The following is a 19069-nucleotide window of genomic DNA, read 5'->3' on the forward strand; positions in this document are numbered from 1 at the left end:
GCCAATTAAAAATCTAGAGTATATATTCTTTTTAAGGAAATTTCATAAGTCCATAAAGTCTGAGTGGAACAATATAAATTGTATGAAAAATAACCTAATTTTGACGAATTATTCCCGAGATACTGTCGGAGCAATTACAAAATAAAGTGGAGAGACTATAACTTCGCCATTATTTAACAACTATTCTTTTTTATATTAACGTTTTGGTAATTGAATTTAAATTAAAATCCGTTAAATCTTAACAAATATAATTTGAAAAGCTGAAGACACATCCTAAATGTATTAACATTTCATAAAGACAATACTTATATCGATATAAAGTAATCTAATTTGGAAAAAAATGGCTCCCTAAAGTCTGTATCATTCTAAGAAATTAAAATATTTTAAACACATAACTAAAGAATACACGTTTAATAAGTGTACTTAATTAATGCAGTTTACTTCTTGTATTCTTTAAACTTGAATCCACTTAGATCGTTTAACTCTCTCAAGAACACCATTTATATAAAAAATATTTAGCTTAAAGGAATAATTCAAAACTCGTATACTTTGAATATCGAACTTAAACATGTGAATGGAGAATGCTCATTATCACTACGTTACTAATTAAGAAACTCTAAGTCTCATATGAAATCATCAAAGATTTCAAGGTAAAAGTCATAATTAAATTATGTATCTAAACAGTGAAAGAACACATGTATTACCTCTTCATATTATATATATTTATTTACACCAACAAAATTTATATAATGTTTATTCCTCAATCTAAATTCTTTTATACATTTTATTTGCTCAACGTGTCTGCATTGAAATTTTCTCTGCGTAAGTCTTTTTAGGTTTAAGTATTAAATACAATATTAAATTTAAAAATTTGGCAAACTAGATGTTTTAATCATAATTTTTCTTCTGTCACTACAGTTTTAGCGTTTTAAGATATTCACTTCTTTATCCATTTATAAAGTACGTTATAAACATTTTTTTGTGGTATAAAGGCAGGGAGGAGTTGTAGAGTTACATCTACAAAGGTATAAATATTACAAAACGTTATGTTTACAATTCAACCACTGAGAAAAATAGATAGGATTTTTATTAGCAATTAAGATATAGTTTTCACAATTAGAAATGTTATTACGGAAGACAAACAGATTTTACAATTTTTACCAACTATAAATTAGAATTAGTAAAGTATTAAATAAAACAACACGAATTTAATAAATTATTTCTCTTATAATATATTTTACTAAACATGAAATGTTTCTCAACGAATATTTCCGTAATAAATGCTTGATTCAAAATATTGGATTACCCTTGTTGTAATAAAGAAACATTATAAACGATATTACAACTATGAGAAACATTTAAAAAATGAGGGGAAAGATATATAATTTAATGTAAATGATTGGGCAAACGATAATACACTGTATAGTTTCTAAACAATAAATGCAGAAAATAGTACAGAGTTAAAGAAATCCATTAAACATAATTAACATGACCTAAATATCTTTAATACTGACAAATTATCGTAGAAAATTTAATGATAGATATATCATGAGAAACTTCAACCAAACGTATTAAAAAGGTTTAGAAACATCCCGATTGTCTTGGTTTGCGAAATATTAAATATATTCAAGATTTATTTCTTGAATATGGTTTTATTATTTCTGAAAAATCTTGAAAACAATCTATTAATGATGTATATAACCACTGAGTGACAGAAGTACTTTCCAGATCCAAAATAAAATATTATGTATGTTGAGTCGAACTCATCCATTACAAGAGTATTTTAAAGAAATGATTCTCTCTAATTCACATGAAAAATATTGTTGATATTTCTATATATTTGGATTATAAGGGAAATTTAATTTAAGAATTATTAAATAGTTATTAAAAGAGAATAAAATACTTAGCGACAAATATGCTTAGAAGGAGAATTCCAGAAATAATTACAAAATGGCGAACAAAAAACGTTGCCAATGTATGACAACTGAAATATGAAAATATTTATTACGTGAATGAGTTTATTTCAAGTCGGTTTAATAAAATGATCTGGAGCAAACTAATTAACCAAATGCTGGTTCTCGGTGGACTTTAAGAAGATGTAATGAAACAATTTGAAGATTAAAAAAATATAGCTTAATAAATGCTTTGAACATGTATTGAGTTATTACGAGAAATACAATACAGAAATGAGTCGGTGAACTTAATAGATTAGCATGATCAATGGTATTTTATTTTTGCTATTTATACTAATGTTTTGTATAGAAACGAAAAACCTAGCCAGAAATCAATAAGGGTCCTGTTTATGTGCAAACGACTCGAATCTAGATAGTGAGAGAAGAGGAAGTCAACGCACGCACCGGTCCTGACCTCATTATCTGCAACAGGGGATCGTAATTAAGCTTATGATTTACTGGCGGTAAGGTCAATTACAGTTAAGAATCCGATTTGGGAGCAATCACACGGATCTAGATAGTGAGAGAAGATGAACTATAACTCACGCACCGGTCCTGACCTCATTACCTGCAACAGGAGAGTGTAATTGAGGTTATGATTTAGTGGAGTTGAGATCAATTACAGCTGAGCTTCCGATTTGGAAGCAACCAAACGGACCTAGATAGTGAGAGAAGAGGGTCGATAACTCACGCACCGGTCCTGACCTCATTATCTGCAACAGGGGATCGTAATTAAGCTTATGATTTAGTGGAGGTAAGGTCAATTACAGTTAAGAATCCGATTTGTGAGCACCCACAAGGATCTAGATTGTGAGAGGAGAGAAAACTATTATTCACGCACCGGTCCTGACCTCAAAACCTGCAACAGGGGATTGTAATTGAGGTTATGATTTAGTGGAGATAAAGTCAATAATAGCTGAGTGTCCGATTTGAGAGCAATCACACGGATCTAGATAGTGAGAGAAGATGAACTATAACTCACGCACCGGTCCTGACCTCATTACCTGCAACAGGAGAGCGTAATTGAGGTTATGATTTAGTGGAGTTGAGATCAATTATAGCTCAGTTTCCGATTTGTGAGCACCCACAAGGATCTAGATTGTGAGAGGAGAGAAAATATTATTCACGCACCGGTCCTGACCTCAAAACCTGCAACAGGGGATTGTAATTGAGGTTATGATTTAGTGGAGATAAAGTCAATAATAGCTGAGTGTCCGATTTGAGAGCAATCACACGGATCGAGATAGTGAGAGAAGATGAACTATAACTCACGCACCGGTCCTGACCTCATTACCTGCAACAGGAGAGTGTAATTGAGGTTATGATTTAGTGGAGTTGAGGTCAATTATAGCTCAGTTTCCGATTTGTGAGCACCCACAAGGATCTAGATTGCGAGAGGAGAGGATCTATAATCCACGCACCGTTCCTGACCTCATTACCTGCAACAGGGAATTGTAATTAAGCTTAGGATTTATTGCAGTTGATGTCAATTACAACTGAGCATCCAATTTGTGATACTGCTATGCTGATGTCATTACATCATCTCACTATATCATTTATTTATACTTATATCTGTAAATGAGTTACTTATCGGTGAATAATTATAATATTTCCAAGAAATATTTAAAGTAAATATTTCAAAATTGTTAACTTCTACTTTTACTTCGAGTATAATATTAGTGAACTCCTTTTAATTGTCAACGACGATAAAGATTATTTCATTTTACAACCTTTACAGAGATAAAAGCTTTACATGAAATAATAATCAGACAACTTTACCAGAGCCTCCTCCAGAAGTAAAATGCCATTCTGACGTAGGGGTATTTAACTTTAATTTTCATAGTTTAGAATATTATAGGATTCTTAACCTGGGCGAAAGTAAATAAATTAGTTTTGATTAAAATTATTAAATATTCAACAACTTCCTTGCAAACTTTATGTTTAAATATAGTAAACGGTGAGAATTTAACAGGACCTGCAAAAGTAAAGATGCAACGTGACCGATTAAACCCTCTGCAGCTATCTTCCCTACCAATACCCTAGAGCCCAGTCGGTCCTTAGATTTCTTTTCTCAATACAAGCTTTCCAGTGCAATATCCTGAGAATATCATTCAAAACTCTATATTAATCTAAAATTATATAAGGTGACCACCACTTGAGTACATAATCAGCTAACCACTTGAGGGCAGAGAACCACTTTAATAACTGCTTTTCTCGAGGTCGCCCTGTACTGCCGAAGTAAATGCGGATTGGTACGAGGCAGGGATGTGCACCATTACGGGACTAGAGGCAGGGACAGTTTTCGAGTCGATCACAGAACGAGAGCTTACGACCACTTGCCGTCACAACTTGAGGTTGGATTAATCAATATACTCCTTGAGGTCATCAAAACATTCAATGAAATATTAAAATTAAAAACTTGACTAGCGCGCACCTTCTTGTGTCAAAGGCGTTTTACTAGACTAAATTCCGCTGCGATGAATATATTTGAAATTAACAGCAACTATGAAACCCCCGGTTCTGAATATACAAGTGTTCCATTGAATGTATTTACACATATAGTTACGTTGAGGTATGCCTTGCAATGTTGTAATTGTTTCACGCAATAAAGAATATTATTATTATTAGAGACTTGAAGAATTTATTCGTTTCTCCAGATCATTTACATCTTAGGATTCCGCTTGAAATCAAAACCAACCAAAAAATAATAACTAAATATAACTCCATAAAAATGTATATGTATGGATAACAAGATGTTGTCATCATAGATGTGGTGATGAGTGGCTTTACGTGATGGTAGTTGCATTTCACGAGTGAGTGTACACATATATTTACTCTACGTTGTCACATCAATGGATCTACTACAGTAAGTGAAGTTACAGTGTGCAGTGTGGTGAGTCATTGATGACGCTAGTTGCATTGTCTTAATAGCTGGAAACGTAATAATGATACATTCATAAGGTATTATGTCAAACATTTGAGATATTAAATTGTTCACAGTTGTACTTATTTTTGTAATCAGTAAGTTTTTGGCTATAAAATTCGACGGATATAAACGGGTTAAGTTTATACTTAGACAACGACTGTGCAGCATTCGCCACATTTGCTAATTAAAATTTAATTAATAAATAATAGGAGAAAATATATAAGCAAATATTTTAAATAGAAGTAGATTTTATAAGGTAAAAGGTAGGATTGATACAGAGAGAGACAGCGATTCATCAGCAAGTCGACTAAGAAAACTGGTTACAATAGAGGTAGAACAGTTGAACATTAATTTCTCTAGCCTTGTGTTAGATGAAAGGGCTGAATGCCTAAAAACAACCCAGTGAATTAAAATGAAGGGAAATTTCATGCCAATATTTTATTATTCTGTTTAAATGCCAATGCACGGAAAAGTAAGTTTGTTATACAATGGAATGTATTTGAAACAATATTGGAATTGTATCATGAAAGAGTTTTGGATGCCATTTTGGCATAAATAAAATACGACTAATGTAATAAAGTAATTTTACAATCCTCAATTTAAAAACTTTGTAATAAACAAAGATGAAATTTATGACATTTGGTAGAATGGTAAATGGAGTAATCGAAGAGAGATAGATCATATCTGCATTCCAATTTCAGAAAAGGGAATTTAAAGTGAATAACATGAAAAGGAAATCATACAAGCATGAAGTTATATACATACAACCCCTGATTTGTTATATATTACAGTATATTATATCTCATACAGCTTTTTTCATGTTGTGAACACAAGTGATTGTTTATAAATAATATATGGCAACTAAACTGCTGCTTCCCCTGAGTTCTATGTATTTATCTTTGTCGAAAAGAAAGAAGTCATAATTCTATGTTTCATGTAAATAATAAAAATTATTAAATTTTGTGACCTATTGGAAACCACGAAGAAGTGGATGAAAATTTAATGAATTTATTTGAAATAATCCTAAGGAGATGTGCTGAATAAATTTAAAATTATTTTAAAGCGAAACCAAATTATTCACTATCCTTTCAGCAATTATAGGCAGTAAATTAAAAATAATGGTGTTGTAATAATTCGTGTGTCGAAACACACAGCAATACACGAGATGACACTTAACTCAACATTCCAATTCCAGAATATGACATCGAAGGCAGCACAGTACACGACGACAGGTATTCCAACATAGCGCGACGCGAGATGACACACGTAACTCATCACTGCAATACCACGAGATGACATTGAAGGCAGAACAATAAACGATGACAGGATATCCAACTCAGCTCGACGCGAGATGACACTTAACTCGTCACTGCAATACCACGAGATGAAATTGAAGGCAGAACAATAAACGACGACAGGATATCCAACTCAGCTCGACGCGAGATGACACTTAACTCAATACTGCAATACCACGAGATGACATCGAAGCCAGCACAGTACACGACGACAGGATATCCAACACAGCTCGACGCGAGATGACACTGAACTCATCACTACGATATGACATTGAAGGCAGCACAGTACACGACGATAGGATATCCAACTCAGCTTGGCGCGAGATGACACTGAACACATCACAACGATATGACATTGAAGGCAGCACAGTACACGACGATAGGATATCCAACTCAGCTCGACGCGAGATGACACTGAACTCATCACTACGATATGACATTGAAGGCAGCACAGTACACGACGATAGGATATCCAACTCAGCTTGGCGCGAGATGACACTGAACTCATCACTACGATATGACATTGAAGGCAGCACAGTACACGACGATAGGATATCCAACTCAGCTCGACGCGAGATGACACTGAACTCATCACTACGATATGACATTGAAGGCAGCACAGTACACGACGATAGGATATCCAACTCAGCTCGACGCGAGATGACACTGAACTCATCACTACGATATGACATTGAAGGCAGCACAGTACACGACGATAGGATATCCAACTCAGCTCGACGCGAGATGACCCTTAACTCAATACTGCAATACCACGAGATGAAATTGAAGGCAGAACAATAAACGACGACAGGATATCCAACTCAGCTCGACGCGAGATGACACTTAACTCAATACTGCAATACGAGATGACATCGAAGCCAGCACAGTACACGACGACAGGATATCCAACACAGCTCGACGCGAGATGACACTGAACTCATCACTACGATATGACATTGAAGGCAGCACAGTACACGACGATAGGATATCCAACTCAGCTCGACGCGAGATGACACTGAACTCATCACTACGATATGACATTGAAGGCAGCACAGTACACGACGATAGGATATCCAACTCAGCTTGGCGCGAGATGACACTGAACTCATCACTACGATATGACATTGAAGGCAGCACAGTACACGACGATAGGATATCCAACTCAGCTCGACGCGAGATGACACTGAACTCATCACTACGATATGATATTGAAGGCAGCACAGTACACGACGATAGGATATCCAACTCAGCTCGACGCGAGATGACACTGAACTCATCACTACGATATGACATTGAAGGCAGCACAGTACACGACGATAGGATATCCAACTCAGCTCGACGCGAAATGACCCTTAACTCAATACTGCAATACCACGAGATGACATCGAAGCCAGCACAGTACACGACGACAGGATATCCAACACAGCTCGACGCGAGATGACACACTTAACTCAATACCGCAATACTACGAGATGACATCGAAGGCAGCACAATACACGACGACAGGATATCCAACACAGCTTGACGTGAGATGACACTGAACTCATCACTGCGATATGACATTGAAGGCAGCACAGTACACGACGATAGGATATCCAACACAGCGCGACGTGAGATGACACGTAACTCAGCAGTACAATACTACGAGATGACATCGAAGGCAGCACAATACACGACGACAGGATATCCAACACAGCTCGACGCGAGATGAAACACGTCATCTCTGCATCATTTCTGCGTACTCAACACTACAACACCACGAGATAACGTCGAAGGCAATGCCACACGAGGATCTCAAACAGCGTCACACAAGGTTCGTGGTAACACAGCCGGGGCTGTGCTCAAGCTGCTTCTCCACTGCAATCGACTGGACATTTCCGTAAGCTGTCATGATAAATAAAAGACTGAAAACCTATATATACTGAACCTGAATATCCTTGTACGACTGGTCGTCGCATCAGACATAACAGTGATTGAGTTAGAATTGTGTTGGTAAGACCATTAATCACTGTTTGGACTTTACTCCGTTGAACTCTGCCAACAATGTCCTAATTAGATTAGTTTAAGACATAAAAAGTATGCTCTAATTTTATAGGCTTAGAGTTTTGAATGGTCATTCTTAAGGGTAGATTAGTATTTTTTCTTTTCTAAATGGTGTATAGTAAATATTAAATTAATATGATCTGCAAACCTCCCTCTTAAGGAGAATCCCTCGGAACAAGGGAGGGGGGTGAGGGAGAAATGTAGTATTTGTTACATTGGTAAATTTGATTATAAAATAATTATTGGACAAAATATGCAGCAAAATATTTTATAATATAAGTATATTTGTCAAAACATAGTGGAATTAAAAATGTAATTTCTTAAGAATGGCTCCCCGAGGTAGGATTGGTACAGAAAGACAGCGGTTTGTCTGGAATTCGACTACAGTAACTGATCAGAATAGGTAGAACAGTTGACAATTAACTTCTCTAGCCTTGTGGTTTGATATTCAACGGTGATGAGGTAGTTTATAAGTGGAAGGGGGTGGTATATAAACTCTGACTCACGAATCTCTGCGGAATTTACTTCTGTTCGGTGTATTATTGTAGTGGTGCACCCGTTCATCCTTTTCACCATTCACCGTTCTGCGTGGGACTTTGAGTACATAGAAAATTCATATTCCAGTTAGATTTTTGTACGGGAAATTTGTGATCAACTAATGCTCTCTTTTACGTGGAATACTGTATTATATTTATACAATTGGATTAAGGCAGGGATTGGGCTTAATTTTTGCCAAATAGTACAAGCTACGAAAAGATTTATTTCAGTAAAATTTTCAACTTTAATAAAATTTTAGTTGAAGGTTGTTTGCAATAGAAATTTAATATCCAATAGTTATAATGAATTTAATACTTCAAGATCTCAAGTTTTCAGTAAATACTTTTTCAAGTAATGTAGTTTAAATACAGTTTACACGTTGAGTCTGTGCCAACTTTAACAAGAAGTGATACACGTCGTACGGAGAAGTGTTCAGAGAAGTTTTAATCCAGTTTTATTTACCTTCGCTTATAATAGAGAATAGAGTACATTTTATTTTGAATTAAGTTATAACACTTAATTTATTTGGAATTTATAAGTAAGGTTTATTTTTAGTTTGATTTTAATTTTTAGTTAAAAAGTTAACTTTAATTTACATTATTTTATTTAAAACGAAAGAACCTGTTCTTAAACAAACTTTTAGATCATTTTATTGAATGCAAATTTCAATTTTGAAGAGCTAATAAACTTATGCATTTCTATAAAGTTTTTTCCTGTCTATTTACACCAATAACAGTTTATGTTTATATAATTTTACAACTGGAAACAGAAATGAAAATAAACTCATAAAACATTATTTAAAGACATTTTTTGTGTTTTACGGATCTCTCTACAATCTGTAACCTACGTAATGTAGGTATTTCAGGACATGGTCATGTAATGAAAATAATAGAAGCTGTAATAATGTATGCACCCCTGAACACCAGCAATTGTGCTTAGGCTCCATCTGTAACCTTAATGTTTAGATTCCCTAAACATGAAAAAAATTACAGGGAATTTATTTTGATATATTGCAGCTCTTATCATATAAAGTGAGTCCTGGCATCAACTTGCGTATAAAATTTAGTTTTTAACGTAAACATGTAATCACTACTTATGAACTAAATACTGAAAATGACTATGAATGTAATAGGATTCTTCATCATGTTTGTCCTTACTTAAGCTACATCTTCAACTAAATCTTATCGACTGCTCTGATCGAAACATTTATAGAAAAATACTAAGGATAGAAATTAGCCACATTGTATCAATTTAAATAGTCTACACGTATGAAACTTATGTATAGACTATTTAGACTATTCACATTCAGATGTGAAGTCTTGTCCATGACATTGATATTATTGCATTAAACGGGATATACTCGTATTAATGATACACTTTTGAGCTTAGTCTTGTGGCAAGTTAATGTGAATGATAAAAAAGTTATGCATTTCAGTGAATATTAAAATACAGAAAATATAAATCATAAATGTTATGCAGTAGATTTTTTACAACAAGATAATATATTTTATTGTAACATTATTGGCTGAGCGTCAGCGAAGCCTATCACACAATAGTATAAAAAATATCTGTCCGCACGATATCCAACAATAATTTTAACCTGTAACATTTTTATTCTTAGAAAACCAATAGAGTGGAAAGTCAATGAACATTTCGGTGGCTAGATTTTATTTCAGCGCACTCTTGCGTTTTAGTAACTTCCCTACTCTCCTGTCTTATTATTATTTAAACACTATATTATGAAAACTAACTTAAAGAACAAAAATGTTTAATGGCGGCAAGACATTACAAGAAATATTGGATCTGTAAACGTTAAAACGAGCATAAACCTAAAATCTACATTGAGAAGAATGAGTTCTATAAAGATGCATGTCCAACCCCTGGAATTTGGCTGATCGTCATTGAAGCCTATGATTCAGTAGGTTGGCACAATTTCTCTTTTGTTTGCCGAGGGGATGGAAATATTTGTTTGCTGTGTGAATTTTTTTTCAGTCTATCTATGGGCAGATATCTCGAGAATTAGTATTAATTTCAAACTTTGAAGCAACCTCAGCAAAGCCTTTGATGCGAAACATGGTGTGGCTTACTCCTACCTTCTCTACTGATACAATGCGCTATAAATACAACAACTTATCATCAGTTCAGGGATTCTGACACACCTGGTTACAGCTGGGCTGTTCGGTGATTTCAGTAAAACGTTTCATAACGTCGATAATGAAATATTTTTCTAAATTGGAGAGTTGAGGTATTAGAGACATCGCACGCCGGCGATAAGATCGTAGCGCACTGATCGTTATCAGTGTTTAGAAAATTGTATTTCCTTCCAGTAGCTAAATGCGTAACAAAAGGGTCGATCATGTTGTTTGTTTTATAAGTCAATCATCTTATATACATTGTCCAGAATTTGTAATCCAATGTGTGGGTGAAATCTACGGTCGACTATTATGAATACTTTCAATCAATAACGTCTTATGGGCTTATGTTTTGGGGTACTGCTACACTGACTTTAATCAACAAAGTGTTTGTGATGTAGAAGATGGCCGTTTGCTTGATTTGTGGTTTCTTCCAACCATAAATCAATCCATAACAAGGACAGAGAGGGCTGCAGAGAGGTTTTAGCCTGCTAAAGCTATTCAATTTACTGCTTTCTTTACTTATTTTATATCAAAGTAGTACATCTTTTCGGGTGAAGAAGATGTCGTTCTAACGACATGCCTTGCAGTTCCGTGTTATAATTAAAGAAATTTTTTAAACTCCATTGATTTAGGCCTACCAAAAACATTTAATAACCTACCATCAGCAGTTACTGTCTGTACCACTATAGAATGTTAAATAAAATCAATTTGAGTGTAAAATGAAAGTTTGTCACAGTATGAAAGTTTGAACCCCATCCAATTAGAATAAAAGTAATAAGATTTCTTTTAACAAACCGAGATAGGCTAGGATTCTAATGTGAGTGCACTTTAGCAAAAGTTTAAGAAATAAAATATGACGTTTCACCCAACAAGTTTGAATCAAAACGTTCTGAATTGCAATCTGTTCGGTATTTAAATTCATTCTAGCTAAAAACGTTCCCATACTCGAATAAAACAAGATAAGCTTAATATTACGTTTCATTCATATTGTAAGATGTCTATCGCATGGAACTTTAAAAAATAAAACCAATAATGTTTACCTATGATATATTTAAAATGGTAACAGTTATTATAGTGTAACTTGGGAACACAGGTCGTACAGAACTACACAACTGATTTATTTAAGCATTCAAACTTACCTTGCTGAATACAAGTTTAATCTTGTCATCTTAACCTACCCTAAATTTACTTACTGTTTGTTTAAACTTTTATCTCACTAATTTTCTCAAATGTTCTGTATATTTCAATGTAAAATATAGCAAACTTTTATAGCCGGAAGTATAAAAATTCTAAACAGGATCGTGCCCGTATCATGAAGACTGGAGGCTATGATACGACAAACTAAGACAACAATAATAAACTATAGAATATATTTTTACAGTACATCATAATAATTGCAAAATTCAGGTCACGGGATACCATTTGATTGAAGGATGTTGAAGACAGTGAATACTTAAAACCGTTATAGTTATTAAATTAGCTGTGAAGGGGGAGAGGGTTGCAACGTAATAATTCAACTGTGTGCCCCCAGCGGCAGTGGTGGCGGTATTTGCTAATTGCCACGCATTCTTCGCGACAAACGAGAGCTTAATTAATTAGAAGATTTTAATTAAAAAACCTTTTATCTGAAACGATGATTAAAAACCGATAATTTAGGACTGTTTCATTCTTAATATTAATTTACTTAAGTATGAATGGCTTCGGTGAATTCTCTGCTGAAAAACAACTACTGTATTTATAAGCTGGATACATTAACTGTATTGTAACGCTTGTATCGACGTATTTTGTACGAATGCCCTCATTTATAATTTGATTTTAGATCAATCTTAACTTTCCCTTGAATAAGTTTTGACTCAATGTTAAAATTTAAGATTTTCAACTATACCATGTGTATTGGAGGAAACATGATTTTTCCGGACATTTGCCATCGTTCAGTGATACAAAACGTCAGTAACACTATCGTTTCGAGATCTATAATCAGATCTCTATTTCAGGTTAATAAATAACCAAACACATAATCACAAACTACGAGTAAACAAATCATACCAGAGCGTTGTGACACGCATAAGTCAGGAATCACAACCACCATGTTGCGTGTCAACTTCACTAACTCTAAAACATGTAATTATTAACAAACAAAACACTACCATGAACATTTAACCATGAACAATGTTAAATGTCCGGGAAAATCCGGTTTCCTTCACAATCCTTCCACCGTTAAAAACAAACTTCAAACAAAGCATGTGTTATTGTCTAGATATAGCATAGCGTTACAATGTGTATTTTATATTTATTTACTTTATAACTCATTTCTATTTTACATTAATCTTGACTTTTCAGTATTGCCTTGTATTATTGTCCGAATGAAAGGCAAACTCGAGGACCACGAGTAGTTGTACCTGATAAATCACGGCCAACGTAATCTTAACGGTTTTTGAACTGACTAGTGAACGATTTGGGCAACGATTATTTTTTACAAAAGCCATTGACGTGACAACAAATAACCCCACAGTCAGTCACCAAAACTAATCAATATTTTTGTAATCATGTTTTCACTAATCATAAAATTAAATCCCAAACATAAATCTACCAAATTAAACATTAAAACTAATGAATAATAGGAACGTCAGTTAGAGATACAAAAAGTACTAGTCGATTTAAGGCAATATTTTTCTAAACAAAATTAAACTCCCTTAAAATTCTATGAACTCATAACAAAGACTAACAAAGAGGTCAGATGTACATCAGTAGCACATACGTATTATTACATTTTTTGCTGAGTACAACTATTTTAGCCGTCAATGTATCACAGGAGCATTAAACCCTTAACATTTTAATAGTTTTCTTATATGTACTGGGAAGCATTTGAAACCAATATTCCTCTTCGTTTACAGAATCATGGAAAGAACCACGTAAGGCTCCTGTATCATTTTTACTATACTATCCATGAAATAGTAGAGTAATAAATTACCTGTAAGATCACTTTGTAAGTAACTGTTGCTGTGTGGCAGGATGGACGCAGCAGCAGGATCTGACCTCGGCTAAGGATAACGCTGAGGTGCCAGCTGCAGAATTGTCCAGCCTGAGAGGCCCTTACTTTGACACTTCGGCTTCCAAGAATGTCACGGCACTTGTTGGCAAAACGGCGTACCTGAACTGCAGAGTCCGCAATCTCGGAAATCGCACGGTAAGTTCCACAATAAAGGGCTACAAACCAGTACTACAGGTTTATACTACCGTATTGTCGCACAACTTATTAGAACGCTTATAAAGTCTCTAATTGTACAAATATTTTGGAACTGACTGGAACATAAGCTTAACTTTTCAATTACCATAGTCCAATTTAGGTGAGTTATATAGCATAACGTATTGATTAGAGCACAAGTAGAGCTTATGTTTCCTTAGGTTTGTCATTCATGTAACGAAATGATTTTTTCTATTTTTTGTACAACAAAATCCAAAAGCTACTCTATATATTATAATAGACAAGGTACATTTAATTAGGTATTAGTAATTTAAATTAAAAAAAAATTGGATATATTAAATGCATGCTCCTATTATTATATTTAAACACATCAAATTATTTTATAGCATAGTTAAAAATTGGCGAATGTCATAAAACTCCATTGACAAAATTTCATAACATACGTACGATACACCAGCCCAGAAATATATGGTGGTCCAATAAAACCTGACATTTTAAATAGCTGTTTCTCCGTTGTTATTGTGTTTAAAGTCTTGATTGTTGCAACAATTAAAAACTCAACTGAAGCCATTTCAGTAATCGTGGAGCAGTGGACCGTTCAACATCGTGCTTTTGTTGTTGAAGCTTTCTTTAGAAATAATGAGTCTGTTACTGCTACGCAACGGTTATTTCGTAACAAATTCAATGTTTCTCGTCACTAAACTGTTTCTTGTAGGAGTAACATTGAAAGGTGGGTAAAAATTTCAGAAATTATGTTTCTGCATTAAAATGTTAGAATATAAATGACTCTTTATGTTACCAGTAAAACGGAGCAACTTTGCACACGGCATATGTCTCAATGACTATCTCATGATCTCATTTTACGTTTATGCGATGTCGCATTGTCTGCGTGGTCTCCAGATCTCACTGCTCGCGATTTATGGTTGTGTGGGGCTACCTTAAGAGTAAAGTTTTTGTTACGAAACCTCACACCATTGCCGATTTAAAGAACTGCTGAGAAATGAGGTTGGTGCAATACCAATGGCACGCCGATTAATGAAACGTTTTCAGAACATATTACTGACATGTATGAATGTTGGTGGGGAACATATACATAATGTTATATTTCATAAGTTAAAATGGCATAACTATGTACATACTTTGACTTCATTATTAAATTTTAGGTATTATTTTATGTAAGTTATGTCATTTTTTAAATATGCCAACCTCTATTTAGAAATACATATAATAAAAGAACGATTAGAACACACAACTTATTGAACCCATATCTCACAAATAAGAAAGCAAGAAAAACTAAAACGAACAAAAATTAATTAATTAATTTGTTCAACGTACAGCAATATCTCAAACCAGTTACAGATAACTGAAAAAGTGCAAACAAACCAACCACTTACAAAGCAAACCATAATTTACAACATATATTAAGAAATTCCAAAGTCAAGCATTCATATGAAAAATTTAGGAATTTGTAATTTAAATGCAATGACTGAGATAACCTTTGCACATTGGTTAAGTAAAAATAATGAGCAAAACATTATTTAAATACCATTTTGCACATATAATATATATAAGAAATGAAAAATCTTTTATTTCAAAACACCGCATTCAATCTGGATATATTATCTGTAATGCAAGGATGATATAAATAAAATACAAATACAATACACCTCAATAATTTGGAAATAATTTACAGTATCAAAAGTGTAGAATGTCTTACAAATCATAAATACGGACAAGCATATTAAAAATTCGATTATCGCCTTTTACATATATTAGGCGTAATGAAAAACAGAAAAGTGTTAGAAGGAGAGAAATATTTATTAAAGATATAACGAGTATTTTTTTTTTAATTTAACAACTGTGTTCTCAGTTATCTGGAATATCGGTTAAGATCATCTTTGATAAGTAGCAAGTTTTTCATTAGACATAAACAATGATTTTATACAGTAAGATCATATTTGTTATACAATATATAAATCATCATTTACCAATGGTTGTCTAAACACAGTCTAAGACACTATTTTGTCCAGACAGTAACTCAATTGAACAATACATTCCACAAAAACTATATATATCTTAAAAACTAAATCTAATCCTTTCGGTCTACTACGAGTAATAATTTTTTTAATGTGTCAACTAAATTCAAAATCCAATTAAGCTTAAAATTAAAAATTAATAAATAGCTTTTCAGATGCTTCTACAAACTAAGCGCTATGATAAATTAAAATTAAAATATGCATAAACATAGAGTTGAATTTAATAACTAAAATGTTTTCTAAATGAAACAATTAATTAGCATAATAAATTATTCTAGTTAATGTAATGTTCCTTTTACAGTACAAAATATATGCTCTTTGCTATTCAAAAGAATTTAATTAAAATTTATAGACAAAATATAAAAAGTTTTGATTAAAAGCACTTCATGTTTTTATTGAATTCTATTAAAATATAATAAGATTTTAAACGAAGTATTGTATTAGTACTTCCGTTTTATACTAATGTATATTCTTTGTATTGTAGAACCTTTTCTCAGCAGGCTATACACTTGTGTTAATCCTTTATATACACAAATTCTTAGAATTACTTCATAATGAGACTAGCTCAATGTAATCATGAATATCTTGGAGAACAGTAAACGTGCCGCACTTGTTTGAGAACAATGTACAGTATGTATGACGTGGCTATGCCATACAACTACTAGCACAATGTATGGGACTTGGCTATGCCATACAACTACTAAAACAACAGCAAAGAAAACTAGACTTCTAGAAGTTCTAGACTTCAAATCTCTCTCTTATTTTATTTTTATATTTTTATTTTACCAATTTAACTAAATTGCATTCCCAGATGATGTTGTACTTTTGGCACAACATTTTAATCGTTAGATGTTTGTAAAGTGAGGTATGTAAATTATTTTTTATTTCAATATTTTTATATTAATATTAACTAATAATAATGTCATCACCTCTATTTTTCTAGTGTATTATAATTAATGTGCTTGTAAGGCATTTGCATCGCCATAATTGTATACGTTAGGGTAATATGAGATTAATTACAAATCACCAAATTGATTTACTATTAAAACATATATACAGCTTTCATTAATCAGGTATATATGAAGAATTTGCCGATGCATATCTAAAACAAGCAAAGATTATTTTTGTAAGCGGGAGCCGTTCTCAATGTAGTTTTCAATTCATTCAGGTTGAAACGACAATGACAAAAAAAATATAAATGTCTGGATATATTAAGTGATGATATCAAGATACAACCAATAGTGCGTGGGTATGCATTGCTTCTCGCCTCTCCTCCACCTATTGCAATACAAAATATGTAGATGTATGCAGTTATTGTAGAAGAAGAGTGATGAAATTATTTACATAAACATAAAAATGTACATAAATAACCTAAAATGTAAATGTGTGTATAATTTTATAGTGTGCTTATTAAACCCATCCTCCTTATAAACCAAAAATCTTTATGAAGACGCGTTAGACAAGTACATTCTTCCAAAGTGTTATGAGTAATTTACTCCAACATTACTAGTACTATCTACTTCATGCATTGTATGTGCAATCACTCATATTCCCAACTTATGCTTCCACCAGCAAATATACAACAGGCTATTTCTCTAACGTTGCCTTGCACTACCTACTGCTTACAGGATATGAGCAATAACTCATGTGCCCAACTTATGCTTCCTACAGCAAATAAACAACAAGCTATTTCTCTTACGTTGTCTTCAACGTAAGACTGCAACTACTGCTTACAGGATATGAGCAATAACTCATCTGCCCAACTTATGTTTCCTGCAGCATATATAAAACATGCTATTTCTCTAACGTTGACTTGCACTACCTACTGCTTACAGGATATGAGCAATAACTCATGTGCCCAACTTATGCTTCCACCAACAAATATACAACAGGCTATTTCTCTAACGTTGCCTTGCACTACCTACTGCTTACAGGATATGAGCAATAACTCATGTGCCCAACTTATGCTTCCACCAGCAAATAAACAACAGGCTATTTCTCTTACGTTGCCTTGCACTACCTACTGCTTACAGGATATGAGCAATAACTCATGTGCCCAACTTATGCTTCCACCAACAAATATACAACAGGCTATTTCTCTTACGTTGCCTTGCACTACCTACTGCTTACAGGATATGAGCAATAACTCATCTGCCCAACTTATGCTTCCACCAACAAATATACAACAGGCTATTTCTCTTACGTTGCCTTGCACTACCTACTGCTTACAGGATATGAGCAATAACTCATCTGCCCAACTTATGCTTCCACCAGCAAATATACAACAGGCTATTTCTCTAACGTTGCCTTGCACTACCTACTGCTTACAGGATATGAGCAATAACTCATTTTCCCAACTTATGCTTCCCGCAGCATATATAAAACAGGCTATTTCTCTTACGTTGACTTGCATTACCTACTGCTTACAGGATATGAGCAATAACTCATCTGCCCAACTTATGCTTCCACCAGCAAATATACAACAGGCTATTTCTCTTACGTTGCCTTGCACTACCTACTGCTTACAGGATATGAGCAATAACTCATCTGCCCAACTTATGCTTCCACCAGCAAATATACAACAGGCTATTTCTCTAACGTTGCCTTGCACTACCTACTGCTTACAGGATATGAGCAATAACTCATTTTCCCAACTTATGCTTCCCTGCAGCATATATAAAACAGGCTATTTCTCTTACGTTGACTTGCACTACCTACTGCTTACAGGATATGAGCAATAACTCATCTGCCCAACTTATGCTTCCACCAGCAAATATACAACAGGCTATTTCTCTTACGTTGCCTTGCACTACCTACTGCTTACAGGATATGAGCAATAACTCATCTGCCCAACTTATGCTTCCACCAGCAAATATACAACAGGCTATTTCTCTAACGTTGCCTTGCACTACCTACTGCTTACAGGATATGAGCAATAAC

At 33.8% G+C, this 19069-nt stretch overlaps 1 protein-coding gene across 1 annotated transcript in view; it reads left to right on the forward strand.

Annotated features, from left to right (window-relative positions):
* The window catches only part of LOC124355438 (zwei Ig domain protein zig-8-like), a 61646-nt gene that overhangs the window by 32153 nt on the left and 10424 nt on the right, over positions 1 to 19069 (forward strand). The window contains exon 2 of the mRNA XM_046806578.1: positions 13900 to 14075. Within this exon, the coding sequence (XP_046662534.1) occupies positions 13900 to 14075 (176 nt within the window). The remainder of the gene's footprint in view (positions 1 to 13899; positions 14076 to 19069) is intronic.

Source organism: Homalodisca vitripennis, chromosome 2 (genome assembly GCF_021130785.1).
Source record: "Homalodisca vitripennis isolate AUS2020 chromosome 2, UT_GWSS_2.1, whole genome shotgun sequence".
Classification (NCBI taxonomy): Eukaryota; Metazoa; Arthropoda; class Insecta; order Hemiptera; family Cicadellidae; genus Homalodisca; species Homalodisca vitripennis.